Source organism: Bombus fervidus, chromosome 17 (genome assembly GCF_041682495.2).
Source record: "Bombus fervidus isolate BK054 chromosome 17, iyBomFerv1, whole genome shotgun sequence".
NCBI classification, from domain to species: domain Eukaryota; kingdom Metazoa; phylum Arthropoda; class Insecta; order Hymenoptera; family Apidae; genus Bombus; species Bombus fervidus.
Window position 1 is genome coordinate 313,961 of NC_091533.1, and position 13,201 is coordinate 327,161.

At 28.5% G+C, this 13,201-nt stretch overlaps 2 protein-coding genes across 3 annotated transcripts; one reads left to right on the forward strand and one right to left on the reverse strand.

Annotated features, from left to right (window-relative positions):
* The first annotated feature begins 975 nt into the window (after positions 1 to 975).
* LOC139996224 (uncharacterized) lies at positions 976 to 8,030 on the forward strand. Of its 2 annotated transcripts, none has more exons than XM_072020450.1 (4): positions 976 to 1,488; positions 3,972 to 4,106; positions 5,383 to 5,705; positions 7,311 to 8,030. In XM_072020450.1, the coding sequence occupies exons 1-4, from the start codon at positions 1,405 to 1,407 to the stop codon at positions 7,579 to 7,581; spliced, it is 813 nt and encodes a 270-aa protein (XP_071876551.1). In that variant the 5' UTR covers positions 976 to 1,404; the 3' UTR covers positions 7,582 to 8,030. The 2 variants fall into 2 exon arrangements, with proteins under 2 accessions (XP_071876551.1, XP_071876552.1); XM_072020451.1 differs by having other exon boundaries at positions 979 to 1,482.
* A 2,879-nt stretch (positions 8,031 to 10,909) lies between these two features.
* On the reverse strand, positions 10,910 to 13,125 carry LOC139996228 (calcium and integrin-binding protein 1). Its single transcript, XM_072020457.1, has 5 exons — positions 12,727 to 13,125; positions 12,620 to 12,654; positions 11,734 to 11,981; positions 11,465 to 11,663; positions 10,910 to 11,381 (listed from the first exon to the last, which is right to left on the reverse strand). Exons 1-5 carry the CDS (start codon positions 12,775 to 12,777, stop codon positions 11,360 to 11,362), a joined length of 555 nt encoding a protein of 184 aa, XP_071876558.1. The 5' UTR covers positions 12,778 to 13,125; the 3' UTR covers positions 10,910 to 11,359.
* Positions 13,126 to 13,201: the final 76 nt, after the last annotated feature.

A 13,201-nucleotide genomic window follows, 5' to 3' on the forward strand; every position in this document is an offset into this window, starting at 1 on the left:
TCCCACTTTTGGTCGGTCACTTTTTGCTTCTTTATTTCCATTTGGTTTTCCCTATTTCCCTAATTTTTATATCTTTTCGTCTCGTTTCATCTTAAATTAGTATTATACACTTTGAAATTATACAACTGTATAGGTATATTCAGTTTGATATCTCGAAGAAATAAAATACAAATGACAGAAAATTAGAGTTAGCTGGAACACTTTTTTCTTCGGATAAAGCAGGTATAATATTCTCGTTGTCGGTATTTCCGTGTAATAAACGCTCGATCAAGTTGACATAAGTACCGAAAAGAAGAAAATTTCTACGCGCCACAATGTTAGGTCGCATATAATTAGTGACTAAATATAATACTATTCAAAAGAAAATTCGATTATAATTGTGCTTAATCTTTAGTTAATTTATAACATGTAGATACTAACGATCAATATTGAATACTTTATCGTATTTTAGAAATTACGAACTTCATCCCAACACTATCTAGTAAGCGTGGCCATTAAATTATAGACATACCATTAAATTATTCGCATAAAAACGATATCTACGTAGGTATAGGTACTCGTGGTTTTTGCTTATAACGATTAAAAATATAACTTGTTACCTGCTGATTGTACTCCATTAAAAATGTAATTTATTAAAGCCGTTAATCCATTCGCATTCGTAATAATAAATATGTAATCCAAAGTACTCAAATCGCTCAAGTACGTATTTCGAATACAACTTCCGAATAACTTTTATTTGTGCAAAGAAATTTTATGTTAAACGTTTCAGTCCGTCGTTTTGTTTTCATCCATCTATTTCTGTTTTCATTACAGCAACAGCATAACGTTCTCGTTCTGTATAACGACGGTATAATTTCTAGTTATAAGTTATAACCTCGATTCAGAATGAAAGGTGAAAAAATTGGAGCTTAACCAAACGTTAAAATGAATATTAAATAGGTGATGTGGCTATTACGAGAAAAATTGCTAACGGGACAAGAAAGTTACCTAACGAACAAAGTGGTATAACAAACTACATGAACGAAGGAGAGTTTCGAGAATGCAAATTGTAAAAAGCGAGAGAAAATCTTGAAAAATCAAAATTCAGGTATCAACGTTCTTTGGAGAAAAAATTCTGCGCGGTACGATTTAGTGAATTTTCCACAAGAGGGGTGTGTACTTATCTCCATGGAAGTGGTACCGCCCCTAGAACCGGTGGACCAATCCTGTGATATAAACCAACCCCCGTTCTGCACGTAACTCGGAGCTTGATCGAGGGTGAACTCTCGAAAGGAGACTTCAGTTTTCTCGGTGTCGTCTATCGAGAACGATAAAGCGACTCTCTCGCAGTGAGATTCCAGGGTAAAAAGATCGCAAAGCTATATCTTTGTTAGTTTTGCCAAACAACCGACAACTTACAAAAGGATGGCAGGCCCGTATTTATCACCCTTAGGCCCTCAGGCTGACTTGCTCACCGAATATATGTTTGGAAGGCGTCGTCAGGTCAGTGTACGTTTCTATTTTGCTACTGTTTAGCTCCTTTTTTTATATTTTCACATATTCGTGCTTGTATTATTAAAATAGCAGTCAACTCGTGTTCGATAAATATCTGTCGAATCTCCTTCTTCTCCTCCCTTCACTCTCGCAATTTGCTTTTGCTGTGTTGCTTCTATCATACACAATCTTCATTTGTGCATATTTTGTATAATTCTACCTTTTCTTATTATTTAACGATATAATGCTTTATGCCTATAAAAACAATGTGTGATAGGAACATGTTCAAAATAACAATTAACGGCAAAAGTGCTGTTTAGCTCGTTTTAATTAGGTATCGCTTATCTAATCGTTATGAAGCAGGTTGTCTTCATTTATTGGAAACCAATGACTGCAAAATATTGTACACAAATGTAGGTATAAGACAAAAATTTTGTCGCAAGATTCATATCCATATGTAAACAAATTCTGTCGTTATAAAAATGCCGTTTAATTCTTTTGCGTATTACTCGAATAAGTAAAATATTGATTATTGATTACGATGTTCTATTATGTTCTATTATGTTCTATTATGTTCTATTATGTTCTGCTTTACCGTATAAATGAATCCAACTTGGTACATTTGTTTTGATAGTGATCTAATTGTAAGTTTTTACGCTCAAATATGTAATATGAACTTTGTACTTAACTGAATGTTATAAGATGTTTTGTCGATCGTTACGAACGATTTATTATCGCTAAGGAGAATTTCAGCAGTAACTAAAAGCAGCTGCTGTAATTGACAACTGACTAAAATCAAACTGCGCTGTATTTCGCTGCAATAGCTATCGACTATTACCTATTCCTACATATATATATATATATAACCAAAAAAGTAGAGATAAACATACGTTCATTTATTTGTAACAGATGAGTATCTATACATTACAACCATTGTTATACCTAAAATCGTAGTTAAACAATGCGTACAATTTATATAAAATTCTCTACTAACGCACTAATCTGCAAGCACAAGGGATGTAAAAATGAAAAGAAAAAAAAGCAGGAAGGAACTATTCCTCTGATGATTAATTCATATACTTACAGATTTGTCACACGGTACAAGTTACGTAAAAACGTAATAATATACTTCCCAAAATTCATGTAATTTCTTCCATAAAAGATTCTTATTAGATATGAAAAATACTCCAAATGTCAAAAGCTTAACCATTATGCGTAACAACGTAACAACGATCAACCACAAATTTATATACCTATATGTAATAAATTCTATAATATAAGCAGTTATAAAATAAGACTGAAAATTTAAAAAAGGTAATGAAAATATTATATATTTGTCATTCGTATATGTATATACCTATTCTAGTACGCTAATGCTTGTAAACTGTATTTCTAAAATAAAAGAATTACATATCGCTTTAATTCACATTAATACAGAATTCGTAAAATTAATTGGTTATTTTTATTCTTTTATCATTTATGATTTTTATTTTCCTATCTTCTTCTTTTTATTGTATAGCCTTCGTGTATATTTTGTCTGCCTTCCGTCTTCCAAACGTACAAAAAACCTGCTGTTATTTTACCTTTTAATTGATTAGTTGTGTATGTATGTATGTATATATGTATAATATAGGTATAGATAGTATATACCTACATATAGTATATGAATGCATGTATTAATGCATAGTAGGTAAACAAAGAAATTAGTTGCAACAGTGTGTAAACATACTACATAAATTAAAAAATCTACTAATATTTATCCAGTTTGAAACTTTGTATATTAAAAGTATGTATGCATATCATGAAGGTTTATTGGTATTTCATGATGTCGTACATTATTTAAAGAACATTTCGTTAGATTTTAAATGACAGATTTTCGGAGATACAGCCAACGTACCTACCGATATTTATACATATAGAAATTTAAAGACACAGAAAAATGAGTAAAACTAAAAAAACAGTTGCTTTAAAACGTAATAATATTAACAATCGGAACAACGGAAACAATTCGATTGATTTTAAGGGTATATGTACCTACTTACGATAGGTATATATTTAATATCAAACATAGAAATTTTCTTATATCTATATAAAGTATGTATTTTTCCGAATAGTAAAGTGAAATAAGTTGATGTAAAGGAATAAGAAAGTGAAATGAAATAAAATTCAACATAATTTAGTATAATCATGGTCTCTCTGTAATTAAAATTAAACCTAAATTAATTTTTAATATTTTAATATTTTTAGTATTTCCCATATTTATTATTTTTTTTTTTTTTTTTTTTACCAAACCAAACATATATAGCGCATTTTTATTTATTTGACAGGAAAATCAATAGAAATAATTTTTATTATTTTCCAACGCCACTCATGTAGTTATATCTATGATAATCTGATCTGACAATGAGATCAACTATGTGATATAAGTTTAGGGGCATAAAACGTAGTAGTAAATATTCTTATACGATCATTAATTATTGTTAATCATGTCTGAATAGAGACGCAATCGGACGACTTTCACTCCGCAACAGCTTCAAGAATTGGAGTCGCTGTTCCAGAAAACGCACTATCCCGACGTTTTCCTAAGAGAGGAAGTCGCTCTTAGGATTTCACTTTCAGAGGCTCGTGTTCAGGTTAATAAACATAAATATTTTTCCCTGTTAACACATAAATAGGTATTCTTCTTTGGTTTTTTTTTTTTTTTGTTTCTTATTATCAAATTAACAGGAAAGTACTTTACTTTTAGAAAAATCGCCTTTTAGATGTTGCTTTATGCATAAATCCTTCTTTATACGAAACCGAATTACAATTTATTTAAACATTTATTTATTTACGTAAATGTATGTAAGAGATTTTTATTTCTCTCTCCAATCGTTTTTAAATTTGGAATTGACATCGCCTAAAATTTTTTACTAAAATTATCCGAATAATGTAGAAAACATTTAAAAAATAATTCGAAAACTATAGAGCTACTTCAATATTGATGTAACGTGTCTTCAAGTCTGTTTATAAAATATAATTTCCCACGGTTTGATTAGTATCTACCTATATTTAGCTCAAATTCTGTGTCAAAATTTTCTATTCACCCAACTACTATAATTTCTTTCGAATTTGTTGATGGATACAGAACCTTTCAAAAACCTCGTTTGCTACGGCCATTTTATTCTTCGCTATTTGACGGAGTCAAGCTGCGCTACGCGTTTAGAGCTTCAAAGAGGTAATATAATAAAACAGAATACTTTATACAGTTGAAAAGATCATCATTTTTGCGGGGAATATTTACAAGTACATGATTTTAGAATGTTTTATAATTAAATTATATTATTGTAACTAAATAACAAAAGTGCTTATTTCTATACAAATTACAGAAGCAACGCTGATATTTCATTACAATTTATACCGAATATCGATCTATATTTTGTGGAGAATAATTTTTTGTAACCATCGATCTATACTCGAATAATTTGTTCCGTAAGGAGCATTAATGTTAATTTCCACGTGGGAAACATTTAAGCATATAATTTAATAAGGAAATATTTGATTAGCTATAGAAAAATTGGTAATAGACTAAAATGATAGGTATTAAAAATTGTATTTATAATATGCCTAGAAAACGTTTAAAAACCTATTTCTATAATCGATACGCGTGATTAGTAAAATAAAATCTGCAATATTATTTTATAAGTCCATCTAAACACAACTGAAATATCATAAAAAATTAAATAGTGCTAAATTATTTAATTAATCTATTTGCCGCTTGTTTTTTACTATAAACCATAAAGTCTGTAGTATCTACATTTTACAAAAATAAGTTTCTATCGGTATTTCATAATGTGTATGTAGCTACTTTTCAGCTGAAAATACTTATTTTATTTATGAAATAATAACGTGAATTATTTGCTATTTTAGGTTTGGTTTCAGAATCGGCGAGCGAAGTGGCGGAAACAAGCCCGATTGCAATTGTTGCAAGATGCATGGAGAATGCGATGTTTGGGATTAGGAAGTGCAGCACCCCTTCTTTTAAGGCCGCCACCTACAGCATCTTTGGAACGACCTGATGCTGCGACACCACCACCCCCGCCACCCCCACCTCCGCCGCCTCCACCGCCTTCAGCCTCTGCTTCTACCAACGGACCACCTATAACTATAACGGCGAGCAACGCGGACAAAATACCTGACGCTTCAACTTTATCCGTTTGCAGAGATTACAGGATTCTTCCACCTCCTCACGGGTAATAAAATCACTTTCCTTAATCGTATTCTACTTATACTAATTCAAACGTGCAAATAGTGGAACAAGAATTTACGCAAAACGATATAACGCAGTCGTAAAATCAATGGATATTGTTGAAACGTTGAGTATCGAAACGTATTATTTATTACATGGCGTAAACTCAAAACTCTCTCTCTCTCTCTCTCTCTCATAACTGTTCCTCCCTGCCTTTCGAAAATAGATACACGATCTAATCCTAATACCTTACATATCCCTAGATTTAATGAAAGATCATAACTCACATCAGAATATTAATTTACAAATCACAACTTTTGCAGCCCAAAATTTACATGTTTCTAGGAAATGGCTGTACTACTGAATGCGGCTACATCAATGGTTAGCCTTTTTAAAACTTCAATTTACAACTGCGCTATGCCGTTTCTATCTAGTACCTAAGTATATATAGGCGTGTTTTAAATTAGACTTTTGATTGATTTACATTTAATTTTCTTCCTTCTTTCGCGTATTTTTGACATTTATGTTTCAATTCAAATGAAAAAATTGGCACACACACGCGCTTCTCGTAGCAAAACCATCAATCTTATATAATATAAAGAAATAGTACTATTCGAAATTCGAAGTTAATAAAGGATTAAGAGGAAAGTTCTTAATTCATTAATTTTACGTTATCTCGGCTTTTGAATTATTTAAGCTTTTCTAATAATAGCTACTTTATCTAAAGGGTACGGTAATTAATAATGTTACATAAAAGTAGTTCATGTTACATTGCTACTATCTACATCAATACTATAGAGAAAATTATTGTTCCAACATACTGAAAAGGTTACAAAAAAGATCGGTCATTTTGTACTGAGTTTTTTAAAATAATCTTTAGAATATCTTTAGAATATCAAATTTTTATCTTAGATATTTAAAAATTCACCGATACGAGGAAATTGACGGTTCTTTCTAATAATTAAATCTATTGTAACATAATATAATCTAATTAAATTTGTAAAGTTGAAACAAATAAGAAACAAACGATATTTATTGATGCGTTATTTTTTAATTATATACTTCGTGTTTCTATGACATGATAGATTTGAGAAAAATTTTTATTAACTTCGATGAAAGAGATATTTTGTTCCATAATAAAATGAAACGTTTCATTTATTGAAACTACGTAAAAATATGTAAAAGATAAAGAAGAATACAAGAAAGTAAGAATAAGGGATATTCTTCCAAATACTATATACATATATAAGTACATAGTAGCAGTGAACGCTAGTAATTATGAAGTGTGTACTTAGTATCTACAATATAAAAAATATGCATAAGTATAAAAATGTTTATGATTTCTAGTAGGTACACATAATTTACGACATTAGATGTATCTATGTCCGTACATTCGGATATTAAATTAATGTGTTCATTATAACTGTAACATACCTATGCAATATACCTGTTTATATAAATGCGGAAAGACACCTTATTTTTATAACTAGGTGCACTAGCTTACGACCTTTTACATATTAATATTATTTATATATATGTGATAATATGTATTTTACACTTTTATCCCTAAAGTTTCGTTTTCATAGAAAGGACAACTATTACATTTCAGATATTCTCTGACCTGTGAAAAGTCTCCAGAAAGAATGAAATGTGGTTGTGGTTCTCCACCGAGAATATGCGGCAGTCCAGTAGAAAGAGACATCAATTTAACCGCTAGAGATAGGCCTCAAGAGGCTGAGATGGATCTCACCGTGAAGGGTCCACCCAGGCACACACCGACCGCTACTTTATTCCATCAGCTACCCCAACAAGAACTCAGTCCATCGCAAAATGTCGACGAACCTTTGGACGTTACACTTAATGCTAACAAAAACAATTAATTGTTTCTTGTTACGTTAGCTTTATATAATTCAGTTTCTCACTTGCGACTTACTTATTATTTCTTCACTTTTTCACTCGAAAGAATCAAATATCTACAATGGACAAATCAGTTGTTGAAAAATCTTTGTTCTAAAGGTACGTCGTTAAAATTTCAAATAAAAATGCTACTTACAATTATATTAAAGTACTCAAGTAGTTAGTTTAAAATTGAATATTTCTCCACAAATAACTTTCACTTTATATTTGTAACATTATTATTTTTCGATCTTGACAATGTTACAAGTGCTTCGTTAGACACAGTATTTTAGGTAATCTCACTAAAAATCCTTATATATTCTACATTCTACATTCTCTTCTTGCTCAATATTTTACAAAACTACGAAATATCTCAATCATTATTTATTGTATGTTGCGTAATTTTTATTATCTCATATATTTTTATTGGGATAAAAAAATATAGTTTATTTTCTTTTCTACACAACTAGAAATGTACATATAATATGTATATGTTTTCTTCATTGTCTTTCATTGTCTCAAATTATATTCATTGATATAATGTATTATTAAGAATGACAATTGATTATATAAAATGTACTATTTATTTTATTGTTATAGTCAAAACGTTTCTTTCGTTTTAAAAAATATCTAAGAGGTAATGGATTTTGTAAAAATTATGTGGTTTTAGAAGCACATGGTAATGAACAAACTTTTTTCTATAAAACAAGCATTCTAAAAATACATTAACCATTTAAGCGATTATGTCGCATGCGTTAAAAGTGAACTCAATTCGCATTCATAAAAAGAATGACGGATATAATCGGTTTATAAAAATTTATGTCGAGTACGTTGTGCTATGAGATTGTTCTGCGTTGGTACCTTCCAATGTCTCATCACACTAATCGTCTTCTTTAAACTTATTTTCTCCTGTTCAATAGTAAATTCAGCCCTCAAGATACTGTATTGATTATAATGGACATACATACGTATACGCTAGTGGAAGAAAATTCGTGCCACTGTGAAATACATTGTACACTTTCAGCGATGAACAACAACTATAACGTTCGCGGAGTTAACGTCAGTTTTATTTTTTACAATTACATATGTAGTTATTACCACCTAGTCATAATTTTATTTTGTTATTAATAAAAATTACCTACTAAAATAAATTCTATGTTTATTTACATTTTACTGCTAATGATGTAATGTTCTTAATACATTTTAAATCGTATGATAAATACGATCTGAAATCACAGGACATATACAGGAAGCACTTTTTTAAAATTCTAAAAATAAAATAGTGACCTTGTAAGGGTTACATATATTTACAATATTATTACTATATTTACATTACATATATGTTACATATATTATTTCATGCAAACATTAAATGCTTTTTACGTTCGTATAATATATATATAATATATTACATTTTTAAATTGTTACCATCTATTAATTCGACTGTTAATAAAAGACTAATGTAATAATAATTATAAAACGATAATTATACTTTTACGTCAATTCAGTTTTATTCATATTGTAGATATTATGAAGTTGAGAGTGCTGCTCAAGTATGGTAATAAATGTAGCATGAAATAATTGACTGTCGTTTTACCAGTATCTCACTTTTCGCTGTGAATGCATACTATGGATACGTGATGAATGGAATGACGATTTTTAAACCGCTTCAACCACCCTGTGCTCGTGTGAAAGTTGAATATGAATTTTATTTCTTCGTGTAATTGTGCCGCTTTGTTCCAAAGCACTAGATTAATCACAGAACCGTTCCCTAATCATTTTTTGCTCCGAAAACCATCAACGTACAAACGATTATCTCATTATTTATTTTGTGTTCTACTGACCTTTCTACCTTGTTATGTAACATGTATTATATTGTCTCAATCGTATTTTGTTAGTAAATTATGAGCTTATTTTTATTACCTCACCGCTTTCGTTTCACTTTTACATTACTCTTTGAAAAACTCTATTATTTCTGATGACGTAGGATAGCTTTCATCAGACCGATTCTTCAGTTATCATGATGCACTTTAAGTATCATTTTGAACCTATAGAATAAATCAAAGTGTTTTTTGATAATGTTAATAAAGAATTAAATAAATCAAAATGTTTTTCCTTATTATATATTATGTACATATTCTTTTGTGCTCATAATTCACAATAGTTAAATTTCAACATTCTGAAACTCTTCTCATACTTGTTTAATTTTATGGATTATAGTTTATATACTTTTTATGTAGTAATAAGTTTCAAAGCACTATTCTCTAATAGTCTAACGATATCCACATATTATTAGAGAGAAAAATGTCTATATTCTGATATGTTTGTTTTTTATATATAATTTTTCACTGACTAAAGCTGTAAAATATTTACCTTTTTTACAAAACCTCTATATTTTTCTTAGCTAAATGGTAATCTTTTATTTGTTAAAAATGTTTGCCACTGATGGGAGCAAAAGTATATATTGCTTTTTTATAAGAAGTTATTGATTTATTACTTGTAAACTTCAATCACACAAAAGCCCCAGGAAAAGTAAATACATAAAATGAAGAAAAAAGAAGAAAAAAATGTAAAATTAATAATAAAATTGGTACTTATGCATATGAATGAATACATTTCACCTTTCGCTATGTTAGTAACAATCATCAATTCTGAGATAATATACACTGTATTTATTCGTTGCATGTGTCAATTATTCTTCATTTATTTTTCATTCATTTTTCATTATATTTTATGGTGTTTCTTTTGCTTTAACTTTCAAATTTTCTTCCATTCCCCATTGTTTGTCTTACATTGTCATTGGATATTTTAACAGCATATGAATTAACAATGCAGGATATACAGACAAAGAAAGCAAAAGATTTAAAGGATAGATTTGTTTCTATGGATATCCTTGATCTTTATCAAATTCTATCCTTATTTTGAAGCAACCTCTCAGGTATCATTTAGTTGTAAATTAATTCATAGTTAATCAATTAAGCCTTTAATATCTGCTTAATTTCTTTCGCATTCTTCTTATTTTCAACCTTTTTATTTCATACAAGTGCGAAGGTAGATGAATATTATATTGTATTATGTAACTACCATTTTTCATAATTCGTGTATTTTCTATGATTCTTCTTACAAAATGCAGCAATATTTATTGTTTAATCTTATTGAACATTTATTATTCTCTATGACTTGTACAAAGTAAGCTGCTGGTATGTATCATCGTTTGAGAATCTTACATCACATACTATTATTAGTAGTATTAAAAACTAATGATAGTATATTGAAACAGGTAATAATAAGTTAATAATAACTCATATGATATACATACAGAAACATTTCTTTATTATATATCTCATAATATAGAAGGAAATTTAATTCTAGTATCTTTATATAAAATTAATAAAGCAAACAAAACAAATGATACATTTAAGGCAGTGAATTTAATATTAATAAATATTAATCCTTGTTTTAGTATGAAATTATTATACATTAATATTTCTTAAAAATTAGAAATAAAAACATTAATTAAATAACATTTACCATTAATTTATAATAGTAAAATATTCTATAATGTAATGTTGGAAGTAGGAAACTAATTTTAGCACGTAGTAGGCCTTCAGGAAATATTAATACACTTTTTAAATTCTCAGAATTACTTTTTTTATGGTAAAAATTATTAGGCCTATTGACTATATTGAAGTGTCTCGATATTAATATAATATTCAGTCTTATGTTGCCTTTCTACTATTCTTCTCATCAATATTTTATGTCTCATAAACGTATGCAAAAGCTCCTGAAAGTAATGAATACATTAAAATAAATTTAATGTCAGTATCATAACAAAATAAAAATGACAATAAAATTTATACGTCTTACTTTGAAAAATCACTACTTTTTTCTATAATATGTTCAAATTCAGCAAAGCTAAGTGCACCATCATCATCCAAATCTGCTTCATCAAGTATATATTGGAGAACCTGTTGTATATCTGTCTCGTTTAATCTTTGTGGAGCAGTAAGTCTATCTACAACTTGTCTTAAATCTCCAATACCAAGCATATCATCTCCATCAAAATCTGTATACAATATAATTCAATCAATAGATTAAATTTATAAAGAAACTGACAAATAAGATGTAAATATTACCGAATATTCTAAAAGCATGTTCTGCTTTTACAGCTTTTGGAGCTGCGTCACTAAAAACAGACATCATGTCTAAGAAATCTTCAAACGTACAATCTCCATCTTGACTAGAACTAAAAACTTTACAAATCCGGTCTCCGAAAGGATTTGCTCTTAATTCAGGATACTGTAAGATTTTAGACATTGGAAGTTTTGCATTTCTATTATGACCAACCTTTTCTGGGGCAAGCGCTTTAAACTTTTGATGTGCACTGTCATACAAATCAAAATTTTACATATGGATTAATGACTTGCAATATATAGACTGTTAGTTTAAATACAGAAATATGAAAAGTTGCTAATAATACATAATAATACATAAGAGTATAAGAACTGTTCTTAATTCTATGATCATAATAACTATATAGGAATAACCACAATCATACAATTATTGATATTTTATTGCATGTTCTGTATATACGTGTCTGTGATACAATTAATAAAATATTGAACATTAATGGTTCTTAGATATAATAAATACAAATGTTGTATGCCTGAGGGTAAAATATTTTTACAAAATAATCAGAATAACATAAAATATTTGTATTTGAAATACGTATAAAATATCACATTAAACCAGATCTATTCTTCATTTTGAAACATATATGTAAAATACAAAAGTAAATCTGTTTTTTATTTTTCATAAATACATTCAAATACATTACATCGAAAGATTAAAAATCTAAAGTAATATCTATATTATTATTGTAAAAAACAGAATATAAATAGCTATGCATCTTCCTTTTTCTAATATTAAACAAATCAATGTATTAGAATAATCATTATATATTCTTAACTATTACAAGAAGCTATTAAATATATATTATTTAAATTATTTAAGTATACTTACTGCAGAACTTCTTTTTTCGTAAAATATGTCAAATCCTATAATATAAGATAAGATTAAATAATTAAACAAAATTCATGGATATTGAGTTATTAAGAAGAATCAAATACCTGGTAATCTTGTAACTCTTCTTCAGAAAATTGACTTTTACCTACTCCCATCTTTTATGGAACTCAAAAAATTACTTTATCACCCCCTACACAATTACTAATCAATAATATTTATTTTTTCAAAGCATTAGATTTATGATCTCCTATATAAATGTTATCCTTGTCTTTAGCGCCTCAAACGATCGATAAATTTCTTTTATCTAAAGAGAATGCTATTCATCTGCAGATAATACAAGATGATATCCACAATGAATAAATATACTGTTTTTTAAATAAATATCGATTCATATCGTATAACAGGAATCTAAATATATCAATTTCGTTACTACAAATTTGTTTATGTGAAAGATACGAAAATTATTATTTAAATTTAAGATAGTCATGTATATTCATTAACATACACACACTGATATTTTAGATATAAGTCAATACATATTAAGATTGTATTTAAATCATATTGAAATTCCTATACATT

Excerpts from the sequence above, each read along its gene's own strand:
- LOC139996224 (XM_072020450.1), top strand. The coding sequence starts at position 1,405 with ATGGCAGGCCCGTATTTATCACCCTTAGGCCCTCAGGCTGACTTGCTC. Across the intron at positions 1,489-3,971 it reads GAAGGCGTCGTCAGGTCAGT|AGACGCAATCGGACGACTTT; the intron begins GTACGTTTCTAT and ends ATGTCTGAATAG. Across the intron at positions 4,107-5,382 it reads TTTCAGAGGCTCGTGTTCAG|GTTTGGTTTCAGAATCGGCG; the intron begins GTTAATAAACAT and ends TTGCTATTTTAG.
- LOC139996228 (XM_072020457.1), bottom strand. The coding sequence starts at position 12,777 with ATGGGAGTAGGTAAAAGTCAATTTTCTGAAGAAGAGTTACAAGATTAC. Across the intron at positions 11,982-12,619 it reads ACGAAAAAAGAAGTTCTGCA|TGCACATCAAAAGTTTAAAG; the intron begins GTAAGTATACTT and ends TTTGTATGACAG. Across the intron at positions 11,382-11,464 it reads AAAAGTAGTGATTTTTCAAA|GAGCTTTTGCATACGTTTAT; the intron begins GTAAGACGTATA and ends CATTACTTTCAG.